Source organism: Neomonachus schauinslandi, chromosome 5 (genome assembly GCF_002201575.2).
Source record: "Neomonachus schauinslandi chromosome 5, ASM220157v2, whole genome shotgun sequence".
Lineage (NCBI taxonomy): Eukaryota > Metazoa > Chordata > Mammalia > Carnivora > Phocidae > Neomonachus > Neomonachus schauinslandi.
Genome location: NC_058407.1, coordinates 139,933,487 through 139,946,988, shown reverse-complemented (window position 1 = coordinate 139,946,988; position 13,502 = coordinate 139,933,487). Strand labels below are relative to the sequence as shown.

The 13,502-nt window shown below is 45.9% G+C and overlaps 1 protein-coding gene across 4 annotated transcripts; it reads right to left on the bottom strand.

The window, feature by feature from the left end:
- Positions 1-204: 204 nt before the first annotated feature.
- On the bottom strand, positions 205-8,468 carry ZNF75A (zinc finger protein 75a). 4 transcript variants are annotated; one of them, XM_044915587.1, is made up of 6 exons: positions 7,958-8,468; positions 6,627-6,792; positions 5,898-5,989; positions 5,499-5,625; positions 1,987-2,097; positions 205-1,802 (listed from the first exon to the last, which is right to left on the bottom strand). In XM_044915587.1, exons 1-6 carry the CDS (start codon positions 8,363-8,365, stop codon positions 1,123-1,125), a joined length of 1,584 nt encoding a protein of 527 aa, XP_044771522.1. In that variant the 5' UTR covers positions 8,366-8,468; the 3' UTR covers positions 205-1,122. The 4 variants fall into 4 exon arrangements, with proteins under 4 accessions (XP_044771522.1, XP_044771523.1, XP_044771525.1 ...); XM_044915588.1 differs by lacking the exon at positions 1,987-2,097; XM_044915590.1 differs by lacking the exons at positions 5,499-5,625; positions 5,898-5,989; positions 6,627-6,792; positions 7,958-8,468 and adding exons at positions 3,776-3,902; positions 4,177-4,235.
- Positions 8,469-13,502: the final 5,034 nt, after the last annotated feature.

Genomic DNA, 13,502 nt, shown 5'->3' with positions numbered 1-13,502 from the left:
TCCTTGTCCACCAGTCAACATCAGTTCCCAAACCTTTCCTCTTGGGAACCCAGTCTTCTGCCACCTCAGTGAACCACATCCTGCCTGCAGCACACACTCCAGTTCCTAAACTCTGCCCTTTTTCTTAAAAATAAACAAAGCCAAACAAAAAAGCAAATAAAAATGTGAGAAGTTCATCTGAACTTCCATTAATTTTCTTTTAGGCCTCAAGAAAGTGCTATCTTTTATGTTTTATCATACTGAGATTATAAGGACTAGTTTCTTTTATTGCAAAAAATTCTTTACATGTAATACATAATCCATGGCTAAACATTCCAACCCGTTTTCATATGATCTCATTAGAGATGTTTATCTTTTTCAAACACCACCAATGAGGTATAAGATAGTGCATTTTTACTTTATCTGGCAGATTCCCTAGTGGTGAAGTAAATAGCATTTCATCACAGTAAAAATGGTGCTAAAAGGATTCAAGAGCTAAAGTTGCTAAAATGTTCAAGAATGAACTCAAATGATGTCCAAACGGTGGGAACAGTGTCCAATGACAAGGGAAAGGAAGAAAATCCAATTTGGTTCTTGGAAAATTTGACAACAGAGCTCATTTTTGTGTCATAGGGCTCTTGAAATTGGTAAGCCTACTATCCTGAAGGCAATGGTATCCAATTAAACATGCAGGTTATTGCTTTTTCTTTTGGAAGACCAGGCTACAAATGTTTCTATCAATGTGTTTAAAAGTGGCTGGGAATTCAATGCAAAGCCAACAGTATTTACCCTCTGTGATCATAAAAGACTGATTCATGTACGCATCTTCCATTTAAAGCTGAATTTGCTATTTTGCCAGGTAGAGTTGCAAAAATGTTTCCCTTACTGAGAATGTTCTTTCAGCACCTTTCTTGCTAAGGAATTCCCCAAAAGTTACGTGTAAAAATGTAAGTAGTACAAAACTACTTACAAAGATCCCTGCAGAGTCAACCTTGATTCCTTTCTGTGAAATGTTTGTATCAACAAATTTTCCTCTGATGAAGAGTTATTTATACTTCATAATTTTGTATTTTTTCATAAATCTCAGGGTCAACCTCTACTTTGTAAATTTCTTCAGAATGAGGACACTGGATAAACTTCCATTCAGCGGTGGAGTTTCTGGTGTCTAAGAAGACTTGACCTCCTGCTGAAGTTTCTCCTGCATACGCTACAAGTATATGGCTGCTCACCTGTGTGGGTTCTCCGATGTTTAATAAGGTGGGAGTTCTGACTGAATTTTTTCCCACATTCCTGACACGTAAAGGGCTTCTCTCCAGTGTGAGTTCTTTGGTGCGTATGTAGATTTGTATTTTGACTGAAGCTTTTCCCACACCAGGAACATTTGTATGGTTTTATTCCTTGGTGCGTTGTTAAGTGCTTATTAAGATCTGAACTCCATCTAAACCTCTTATCACACTGTTGACATTTATATGGTTTCTCTTCAGTGTGAATTCTTTGGTGCTTAATAAGGTCAGAGCTAACTTTGAAGCTTTTCCCACATTCCTGGCATTTAAATGGCTTCTCTCCAGCACGAGCTTTCTTGTGAAGATCCATAAGTTTTAGCAGCTCTTGTTTCCAGGTTGAAAGTTTCTTTCTTTTCTTCACGGGAAAATCTCGGTGCCACTTCCCCATCCTGTGTGTATCACCATGATTTTCTTTGCCTGTTGTTTTCTGGGGAACTTTCACTCGGGTCTTTTTTGATACTATGTCTCCTGGTGCTTGTATTTCTAAGTCAGAAAGACACACAGGCTGATGGTTTTCAGTGTCAGTTTTGACCTTTAACCCTGTGGGAATAAACATAACAATCAGCCAACTGTACGGCAAAGCAAAACTACAGGAATGGAGAGAAAAATCCAATGATTACTGATTCACAAAATATAGATAAGCAGAATTTGAAATGCTAAGGTTGCTATCAAGGCACATTTGTCCTATCAAGGCACATTTGTCCTCTTCCCATGGTATATTTACCTGTAGGCAGCCCTCCAGGGCTGTTCTTGAACTCCAAGGGCCCTTGAATCCATGGCTCTTCCCCTTGCTCTAGATAGGAGATCACTTTAGGTTTGGGGAGCACAAATAATGCTGTGAAATGGGAAAAAGGAGGTCAAGGACTGGCAACTCAACAACTGTCCACCAACTCCACACTATTTCAGGAAGAGCAAAGGACAGTTTACAGTACATTACCCAATGGTCAAATGGGGGGACTCTCCTACCCAGTTTCAGGTTTATACTATACTGCATTTGTGGGTGGATACACAACATGGAGACAGAGAAATAAACCTAAGCTGGACCCATGTAGAGGATAAAGGGCATGGGAATCCATCTACAGTGCCCCTCTTCTGCCACCAAGATTACCCTATATTTGAACAAGGTTGAATCAAACCCCAGAGTCTGCAGGGAATACAGGTTAGTCCTATTAATTCCTTAGGATTAGCCCAAGTCTAGCAGAGCAAGGTGAAGGTCAGTGGGCTGCATGTCCTATGCACAGGTGATTCCTATCATGATTAACAGTGACTTCTTACTTAGCTCTTGAGCACCACACACTGGACTAGAAAAGATTTCTTACACTCCTTAAGTCACTGGTTTTGTCCAGGTGGAAGAAACAGACTAGAATTACTTAATGAAAATTTTCTAAATATACATCGCCAAGTTGGGGAAGTAGTCATCACTTGGTCTTTCAATCAGTATGTACTGACTGGCTATAATGTGCCAGGAACTCTCTTTGGGCTAATGATATAGGAGTGATTGAGCCAAAGCACCCTGATCTCATGGGATCTCACCTTCTGGTGGGATGAGACAACCAAACAGCAATAAATAAAGCTGTCAGCACATAATAAATATTTTGAAGAAAACTAAGGCAGGTTAACTCAGCACTTAAGATTCTGCTTCTCTGAAGTTATTTTAGATGAGTTAGTATGGAAGGCCTCTTTGAAAAACTGATATTGCAGCAGGAATGTAAAAGTGAGAGTTCTGCCATGTGGCAGAAAAGTGTGCCAGGTAGAGGAAAAGGCAAAGTAGAAATGACCATGGCAAGTTCAAGAAACAGAAACATCAGAGAGGCTCAAGAGGACTGAGCAAGGGCACAAGTGGCAGCAGATGAGGGCAGGGTGGTGAGTAGGGTCAGACCCTGGAAGACCCTAAGCACTTCAGTAAGGTGTGGATTTTATTCTGAATGTGATGAGAAGTCATCATAAGGTTTGAAATGGGAAATGTCACGATTTGACCAGTTTTTAAAAGCATCTGGCTGCTGTGTGGAAAACAGGGAGGGAGGGCAAGAGGCAGGGGCACCAGTCAGAAAGTACTGAGGTCAGTCTGGTTAGACATGCTGCTGGCTTAAGCCAGGACGCTAACAGCACAAGGAGATGAGACATGGCTGCACTCAGGCTACACTGTGAAGTTGGAACCAAAAGGACAGTGACACATTACAATGGGGTAGGACAGCAAGATCACAGTAAAGGATGACTGTACGTTCCTTCCTCTTAGCTACTGGGTGAATACTCTTTACTGAGAAGAGGGCTCTATGAGAACAGATTTGGGGAAGGAGAAAAAAATAAATCAAGAAATCTACATAGCATATGGAGTGTGCACCTGGACAAAGCTCCCCAGTTGATCTGGATACACCTTTCCCCTGTCCACACACCATCTAGTTAAGAAGCAACCCGTTATTGGAACACAACCTCTCAGAGCACTACATTCCCAGTAAGCAGAGAACATGACAGATTACTCAACTTCCACCCAATGGGAGAGGGAAATTCTTTACCTAGAGAGATGACAGTCTCACAGTTTTCCCGCATTACATCATTGTAGAGGGCCTCCTGAGTGGGATCCAGTAACTCCCATTCTTCCTGGGAAAAATACATGGCCACTTCTTCAAATGTCAACAAGCTCTAAAGAAGACAATGGGCTTCAGCTCAGTACTCGCACTACAGAAGCAACACTACCGTCTGGCCCATGAACTACATGGCAGGCCAGGCCAAATGAATTAATAGCAGATAATTTTTTAAGTGAGGAGAGAGAAAAGAAGGAGGCAAAAGGATCAGCAACAGAGTAGAAGATGCCTAGTTCCTAGAGAGAACACTGGCAACGTGAGCACCTGCAGGGCAACGTGGGTTATAGGCAGCAGGGTAAGACAGCCCTCAATAGCTGGATTGCACAGCTCACCTGGGACTCAGGCAAGACGAGCTCAGGTGCCACTGTCCAGTCTTTGGTGATTATCTGCTCAGGAAAGGCTAGGATCTGGTAAGCAGGCACAGCTGTGGGTGGAAAAGAGCCAGAGGAAATTTTTGCTACTGATTATAAACATCCTTAGCTTATTTCTAAAGTACAGATAATCCCGATTCTTTCAGCAGAAATGGAACACTTTTAAAACTGTTACATGTTACCAAGAAGTGGCCTTCTCATCATAAAGAGGAATCGAGTATTTACTAGCCTCTACAACAGGTTCCACAGTTGATGGTTTCTGGTTTCATGAGTGAAAGCAATAAAAGGAATTTTTTTTTTCACCTCATGTGTCATAAATTGTTCAAAGTTGGGGAAAAATTAGATGTGTTTAAAATTGCAGAACTCTGTCCAGTGTGCCAAAGATGGGAACGGTAAAGCAAAAATTAACTTGGGAGTTCAAGAAACAGCAACATCTTATGGATAAAGAGGACTGAACAAGGGCACAAGTGGCAGATGAATAGGGGCCAGATCCTGGATGCTCCTGGGTACCTCAGTGAGGAATTTGGATTTTATTCTGAATGAGTGAGAAGTCATTGTAAGATTTTAAAAAGGATGATATCATGATCAAATCAGGGTTTAAAAAACCTTGGCTGTTGCATGGCGAGTAGATTGTGGCAGGCTTAGAGTGGTGGCAGAAGGCGCCAGTTAGAAAGTACTGAGGTGAGCCTGGTTACACACTCCCCTGGATTAGACCAAGATGCTAACAATTCTAGAGGATGAGACATGGTTGGACTTAGCTATGTGGAGCTAAGAGGAGGATTAGGAGTGGGGTAGGAGAATAAGATCAGAGTAAAGAATGACTGCAAATTATCTGGCCTGAAATACTGGGTGAGTGGTGCTGCTCTTTATGGAGATGGGAAAGGTAAAAGAAGAGATGGGGGGGGGGAATCAATATTTTTAGCATAAGGGCGCCTGGGTGGCTCAGTCGTTAAGTGTCTGCCTTCGGTTCAGGGCTCCCTGCTCCGCGGGAAGCCTGCTTCTCCCTCTCCCACTCCCTCTGCTTGTGTTCTCTCTCTCGCTGTGTCTCTGTCAAATAAATAAATAAAATCTTAAAGAAAAAAAAGAATTTTAGCATAAAGAATGAGCATGTGCACTTGAAAAAAGCTCCCCAGGTGATCCGGATACACCTTTCCCCTGTCCACACACCACATAGCTAAGAAACAACCTGTTATCGGAACACAGCCTCTCAGAGGAATACATTCCCAGTAAGCAGAGAATATGACAGATTACTCAACTTCTACTCAATGCGAGGGATTCTTTACCTAGAGAGATGACAGTCTCATAGTTTTCCCGCATTACATCATTGTAGAGAGCCTTCTGAGTGGGATCCAGTAACTCCCATTCTTCCTGGGAAAAATACATGGCCACTTCTTCAAATGTCAACAAGCTCTAAAGAAGACAATGGGCTTCAGCTCAGTACTTGCACTACAGAAGCAGCCCTACCATCTGGCCCATGGTAGACCCTGGGCACTGCAGGAATTAATGGCACATTTTTTTTTAAGTGAGAAGGCAAAAAGAAAAGAAGCATGGGATCATCAAAGGCCTAGGAGGTGCCCAGTTCCCCAGGCAGAACAATGGAGCTAATATGCCTGTGAGCTGAGCAGTGTGGGTCCTGGGGAGCAGGGAAAGGCAGCCCTCGATAGCTGGATTGCACAGCTCACCTGGGACTCAGGCAAGATGAGCTCGGGTGCCACTGTCCAGTCTTTAGTGTTTGTCTGCACAGGAAATGCTACGATCTGGTGAGCAGGCACAGCTGTAAGTGGAAAAGAGCCAGAGGAAATCTCTCTCACTTCTGTCTATAAACATCATTAGCTCATTTCTAAAATATAGATGATCCCAATTCTTTGGGCAGAGTCGGGACACCCTTGCAAGTGTGTGTGTTTCCCTGAAGTGGGTCTTGTCATCATACACAAGAGCCAAGTATCTACTGGTCACTAGAATAGGTTCCCCAGTTTTCATGAGTCAATAAATGAAAGACAAACTTATTTTCCCCTCATGATGTAAACTGTTCTAAGGCAAAAATTCAACATATTCGAAAATGAAGTACTCAGGATATCCAGTGTACGATAGATGTAGTTGTTGTGGTTTTTAATCATTTATTATTTTTCTCCTGGTACAGAAGTGTGTTCACATTCTTCTCGTGCTTTCTAAGGAACAGAGTTCACGGGGTTATTACCAGGATTCTGTAGGCGGGACGTTTCTGTACCCTAGGCCAACGCCCAGCTTTACCCACAGCTGGTGCTCTACTGCCACCCAGGGGACATCATAATTGATAACATGGCTGCGTTTGCCCATCCACATAGCCAGGCACCCAGAAAATGCTCACAATGTTCTGGCTGAACAAATTCCTCTAACAGCTCGCAACAGAAGGGAATTATGATGTGCCTTACCCCTCTCACATACAGGCTCAGTTTCTTTATGAATATTCCTGCTCAGCTGTTCTTGCAGACCCTGGTATGTATTCCAGAATTCTTCATCCTGGGCCATTCCCACTGGCTGGGATTCTGCTGTTTCTCCCAAGATCACTGCCTCCTTTCCCAGCTCTTGGACTGCAACCTAGAAATAATCCCCATCTTGTTACCACAAAAATTACTTTTGGTTTTGGAGTTGAATGTAAAAGGAGGAAATAGTGAACAGTCCAGATGGTGGGAAATGTGTGACACTAAACGAAATGACAAAAAGACTTAAAGAAATATCAGGCCACCAATTTTGCAGAGAGCTACCCACAAAACGTTGAAATATTAGGATAAAAGGGAAAAAAAAAATGTGGCTACTGCTAGTCCTATGACACAGCAGGCCCAACCCCTCTGCATAAAGACCAGTTCAGATCACTAGGAGGACTACATAGGCCACCTGTTCTCATGCTACTTTGACAGGCTTTCTCTTTGACTTAGATCCCTCCTTAGTGTTTTTGTCTTCTCATTTTCTCAAAAGGTCAAAAAGTTGAATAAATGAAGTTGTCTCCTCAACCATATTATCCCCATGGCCAGGGAAGGTTTTCACAGAACAGGGATGAAATGGAAGAAAGGGGAAGAAAGTCTGGCTCCAACCTACCTCCAAAATTTTTTGGCATTAAACATATGCCTGCCCTGTTTCTTCCCAGTAGGCCTGAAGCCAGTTGGTGTTCTGCCACCTGGCTAAGGACGTGCTCCCCACTAACCAGTAGAGCCAAGGACCAACCATTGAGAGCACTGTGGAGGCTCTCACCTATGAGTCAGACAAGACTATCCTTCAACGTCTTTCTTCTCTCTGCTACTCTGCTAGGATTTTCAAATCTGTTTTCCTTTCTTCTGCCTACTTTTCTCTCCCTCTGCATTCTTCCCCCATTATTTGGGTTTTCCTTCTCTTTACTATCTCCACTCAACTTTTCATTTTAAGTGTTCTCCCTTATTCAAGTCTTCCCCTTCCTCTCCAACTCCTTACTGCCTTTTATTCATTTGGAGCTCAAAACCCATGTCCTTGTACAAGCCAAAGTAGGCTTACTACCCTCAATTCAGTCTGGCTCTAGAGCACAAAAACAATCTTTCTCAAAGGCCAGGAAAGTATCTGCCAAGGATCTGCAAAACCTGTGGACTACTGTAGGTTTGTGGTTTCTGATCCTGCCTTAGATGTCCTCCAACAGAACAGTGAACTAATTCACCTTATTTCTTAATTAACTGCCCCCACCTCATATCCTCCTTCATTCTATTTCATGGCATGTATCAGGAATCTTTCTTCTCACCCCATTCCTCGTGTGACCAGATTCCCTCTCCAAGTGTTCTACCAGGACTACAGCCTCCTCAATGCTCTGTAGACGGTCCTTCCTTATCCGGCTCTGGGTGTCCCTGGGTAGAATGGTCACAAACTGTTCTAGCACAAGCAGTTCCAAGATCTGCTCTTTTGAGTGGAGCTCTGGCCTCAGCCACTGACGACATAATTCCTGAAGTTGTCCAACAATTTCACGGGGTCCTGCTGCTTCGTGATAGCAGAAATTCCGGAAGTGCTGGCGAGAGCTTTCAGGATTGAGACTGTCCGTTTGTGCGGTATATTTCTTATTGTGACTGGAACTCTCTATCACAGGCCCCTTGCTCTCCCACAGAACCCTAATTCGAGGGTTCAAATAGTCAGCCACCTTCAGATCTACCATCATTATTCTGCTGCAGGAACAGTTTTACTCCTTTGTTGGATACTCCAGCAGCACCACCTTTGGCAAGTAAGACCCAGTCAGTTCTGGAACAAAATCAATAAAAGGATCTTCTTCCTAAAACACTGAAAGCAGAAAAAAAGTGCACATCAGTAAGAAAGTCACATGAACTTTACTACACACTAAACAGGAGAAAAATGAACAGAAAAATCCTGCCTTGCTTTCCTTCTATTTTCTTTTAAAAAGAGTTTATTTATTTATTTGTGAGAGAGAGAAAGAGCAGGGGGAAGGACAGAGGGAGAAGCAGACTCCCCGATGAGCGGGGAGCCTGACACGGGGTTCAATCTCAGAAGCCTGAGATCATGACCTGGCCCAAGGCAGCCACATAACTGACTGAGCCACCCAGGTGCCCCTGCTTTCCTTTTAAAGAATCCACTGCCAGACCCTTTCTTCTTCTCTTATCCACTTGAAATAAGGCACAGCGCATTGATAGACAAATGCCCACTGAGGACTTGGCCTTTGCAAAAATAATGATTCAAGAAAGGTTAGACAGTGAGAACATTTACACCCTCTGGATGCAAGGAGCCTGGGGATTATCCAAAGACTTCATTGCTGTGCTTCCTATGCCAGCTTCCCCATACCAAGGGAGATCAGGAGACTATTCTGCGTTCCTCTTAAATTTTAACGTGTCATCCCAGTCTTCTGTCTCTAGTAAGGGGGTCCAACTTCTCTGACCCTTCATCCTCTTGTGAAGACGGAAGCCCTCAGTGCGTGGAACATTCCAGATTCTCCTTTTCACTCTACGAATACTGGCAGGAGAGCTGGGACACGGAAGTGAGACCAGAGAAGAAGGGAAGTAATTAGGGAAAAAGCAGTCCTATTCTTCTCAGACAGCATCCCCGGATTAAGTAACTAGATGCTCAACACTCTTGTTTGACACTTCCCTGCAAGAAGCATAAAGGGCACCGTGCACAAGATCCATTCCTGTGTTTTTAAATCTCTTTACTTGACCCAGAAAAATCACAGCTGATCTTTGCTTACAAAACGTTTATCCACAGGCCAAGTCGCAAAGGAGGAGAGAAGGAGAGTTGGTGGTGTTGAGAGTGACCCTTCGGCCCACCTTCCCTTTCTTCGACGCTCAATTTAGACCTCGAGGCGAGACTGAGGAGAGTCCCGGGACCTCGCTCTCCCTGGCGTGAGCCCGCAGGAACGGCACCCAAAGTCGACCAGGATGCCACGGTATTCCCAAACGGCCGGCCGCCGGCTGCCAGCAGGCTCAGCGGGCACCGGGACGCTTGCCGTGCTTGGGTACCAGCAAAGGCTGACGTCTCCGAGGCTGCACCGCCCAGGTCCCCGGCGCGCGGCAACACCGGCCAGCGAGGCCCCGACGCCGGCTGCGCAAAGGCGGACAACAGGATGGCCTCCGGAGCCTGACGGCGGGGCTTCCAGAAATGGTTCCGCCGTCAGGCGGCGCCGCCCGGCCTGGAAACACCGCGGTCCACGGACAATGGCGGCCAGGCTCCCTCGGGACCTCCGGGGCCGACGCCGCTCCCCCTGCCACCCGCTCACCTGCAGGCCGCCGCCCTCCGCCCCGCGCCGCTCCGAGGCGGACCCCGCCCCGTGCGAGACCGTCCTCAGCACCGGCCCTCAGGCCCGCGTCGCTGCCCGGGCCCCATCCGACACCGCGCTCCGGCCGGAAGCGGACTGACGCCCTTCCGGGGAGGGGTTTCGAGCAGCCGCGCCGCGGGCCGCGGCCTCGCGGAGGCAAAGCGGCTTTCCGCCGGGTGCCGCCCTGGCGGCCGGAAAGAGTTAATGTTACCGAGTGTCCCGTTTCCCGCCGCGGCCTAGAGGGGCCTGCGCGGCTCGGCGAGCTGCTGTCGCCGCCTCGCGTCCCGGCTCCGGAAGGCGCTGCGCGTCCGGCTGGTACCTGCGTGGCTTTCGGGCGGCTGGCTGCGCCTGATCCCCCGAGCCCCGCCCGGCGAGGGTGGCCGCCCCTGCGCGCGCGGGGCCCTCGGTCTTCCTGGGGCTTGCGTCCCGGTCGGGATCGGCGGCCCCCGAGGGCTTGTTCCCTCCTCTGGGCCGCGCGTCCCTCACAGCGATCACGTTTTCCTGGTGAGGTAGGTTTCAGCCGCTGAGACGGGCCCCATTTGTAGTGTCCTTGACAGGGACATGGAGGCGCGGCTCGGCCCGGGTCCCACGAGCGACGGGCGGCGGCCCCTAGTATGGGATTTAGGTCCCCTGCAGTCTTGGCTCCCGCTCCGTCTGCCACGGCATGCTCCCTGGATGATGGGAACCCCCTTTCCATCTTGTGTTCCCTGCAGTCTCTGCCAGAGTTCGTGAACCCTACTTCTCAGGATCCGGGCATTTCAGGGTGTCGGCGTCTCCTAATCATCAGGGCTCTCCTAGCGTCAGCCTTCGCCAGGCAACGGGTTACTTACTAGGTCCACTACGTGCAGGCAGGGCTAGAGTGCACAGGGCAAAGTCTTTGCTGCAAGGAATCTGACCAAAGGACCGGGGCATTTTCGTGACCGTCAGTAGTTACACAGGCTAGGAAGAGCTCGGGAGGCCTAGGCTGAGCGCTGCGGGAGTCCAAGGAAGTCAAAGTTGACTTATGGTTGGGGAAATGGGCAAAGACCTTGAACCTGGTCTGTCCGCACCACGGAGTGGGGCCACATCCACGCAGAGGGAAAGCTGGAAAAGATTGGGGTGTGAGAAGATCCGTCATACGTTTTCACTAAGTGTGATCGGGCTACATTTGGAGGAAGACTTAACAGTGAGAAAGTAAGTTCCAGTAGCCCTCTCACGGGGTGCGTTGCATGGCAGTGAAGAGACTGCATTTAATAAAAGTAAATCCTGGAGCATCGCTGGAGGCTTTCTGAGGGAGCTTCTTTCCAGGGCAGTTCATCTGGAAGTAAGGTGAAGGTGGGAATGAAAATGGGAGACCAGTACCAGGCCATTATATTACTTTTGCTTTTAGGTGGAATCCTGTTATGCTTCTCTGATCCTTTCTCAAAGGATTAAACACGGGAGATAAGAATAAGCATCTGCCTAAGTCACTTGAATAGGTTTCAATGCAGGTTCATTTCCTTGGAATCCGAGTCAGGTTGAGACTTAAGTTTCTTCAAAAGCAATTCTTTCCAGGCTTCCAGAAGCAGAGGACAGTAGTGCTCTTAGCATTGAGATCCTCACCATCAGGCCCAAGGCTGAGCATATACTTGGAACTTACTAAAGTGAATAAATGAACTTCTGCCAGTGGTGCCCTTGCATGGTACTGGAGGGCCTGATTCATAACATGGGTACAGAGGTGGTTGGGGGAGAAAAAGTGGGAAAAGAGACCCTGTGAAAGCAAGAAGAAGGCACAAACTGGTGAATAGTGAATGAGGGCCAGTAATGATTTTTGTAGTTTGAAGTCTGTGCCAGAGTTCCTTTCCCTTGCTGTGGAGCCCACCATCATCCGCCGCCAGGGGAATGTGATTTCGAAATCACGTTCCCCTGCCTTGGTACTGCTTGAAAAATGATGAAATGTACAGCTGGGAAGCGATGACAGCAAAGACCTGCACTTTATTCTGAGTTACCACACAACTGCAGTAGCGGGCTGAGTGGCTTTGCTGCGTGACTGGCTGGAGTTAACAATGCTGCTACTGACTAACCAATTCTTGCTTTTTTCTTTTTCCGTTTATATTAGTTATCACTGAATAATTCCCTTAGTTATGGCTGCCTTTTAGAAAGCTGCTTGATCTTAGTCTGTATTTGCTCCACACCCTATTCACGATCATATTCTTTCACGATCCTCTTAGTGTTCCACAAACCAGTTGGCATTTCTGGCAAGAAATGTTAGAGGAAAACTAGCAGCCTGGACTCTTTTGGGTTTCTAGATGAGAAGCTTGTGATAATTCTTGGTAATTGAGGAATGAATGAAAGCCAATCAGGCTCTGCAGTATAGGAGAAGAAAAAATAAGTGAAATGCCAATCATTTTCCTCATTTCTCTGACATACTTTTCTTTCTTCATAGCACCTGAAATGGATAGAAGTTGCAGTTTTTGTTACTTCCCATGAGTTTGTGTGTCTGGAATGAAAACAGTGAAATTAATCTAGAGTAGGACATTTGTAAGGACATGGAATGGCATTGGGCATCACCAGGAGGAGCTGCAAGGAATATCTGAGGATTATCAGAAACACTAGTAGAGAAATCTTTTAAATTTCTTCAAGCAGGGGAAAAAGTGAGTATTGTTTCAAATTAAGCAACATCTACAGTGAAGAGAAATCGAATAAATTCTCAAATATAAGAAATCTGTTACTTAACATCCTAATGTAAATTTAGAACAAAAAAATGAAAGGTCAAATCTTTTTAAAAATGTTTAACTATGATAAAATATTTTTAAAACTTTTGGACTGATCTCTAAGAATTGCCATGACTCTGAAACTCAGTAATTCCGAAATATGGAAAAGCTTCAGTGAAAAATAACACTTGAGAATATACCAGATGTACACAAGGAAGAAGTTCTGAGAGTGGGAAAAGTACCACTAACAAATTTTTATATACTTAGAGATTACCTCGGTAAACATAAGAAGTTAAAGCTCAGTCATTGAGAATGCTACATTGAATGTAATAAACGTGAGATTTCTTCACATGGACAACAGAACCTATTAACTTTCTTTTTCACGTAAAGATACTACACAATTGTTCAGGAATGCCAGCTCTCCAGACATCCCAATGTTAGGATAGCGTGGACTCTTTATCCAGGTGGGTGGCCTGCTGCCCAGTGAACACTACGTACAGAGCACCACGAGCACTTTTGTTTCTGGCAGTGAGGTAAAATCAGGTCGTTTTGGAAGGGGAGAAGCCACTCTGCATCTCTGCTACATAAGATTACTCTCTCTATGCCTTTGAGGCTTTCACACTCCCTTCTCAAGCACTACTTTTTGTGTAGACTCTCACTTGGCTTTGTTCTTGGGGACACATCTCACCTCTGCTCCTGTTGTCTTTTTCTGTGTTGAGTTAGGGAGAGTATGCAGGTATTCCTGTTATTCCTGACTGGTGCTGCTGTATCTGTCAAGAAAGGAGGAGGTGGACGGGGTTCTGAGAACACATCATCCATATCTTGCAGGAGCAACAGCTAGATAGGGCTTTGATAGTGGTGGC

Excerpts from the sequence above, each read along its gene's own strand:
- ZNF75A (XM_044915587.1), bottom strand. The coding sequence starts at position 8,365 with ATGATGGTAGATCTGAAGGTGGCTGACTATTTGAACCCTCGAATTAGG. Across the intron at positions 6,793-7,957 it reads CTGGTCACACGAGGAATGGG|GTTGCAGTCCAAGAGCTGGG; the intron begins GTGAGAAGAAAG and ends GATTATTTCTAG. Across the intron at positions 1,803-1,986 it reads CCCTGGAGGGCTGCCTACAG|GGTTAAAGGTCAAAACTGAC; the intron begins GTAAATATACCA and ends TTATTCCCACAG.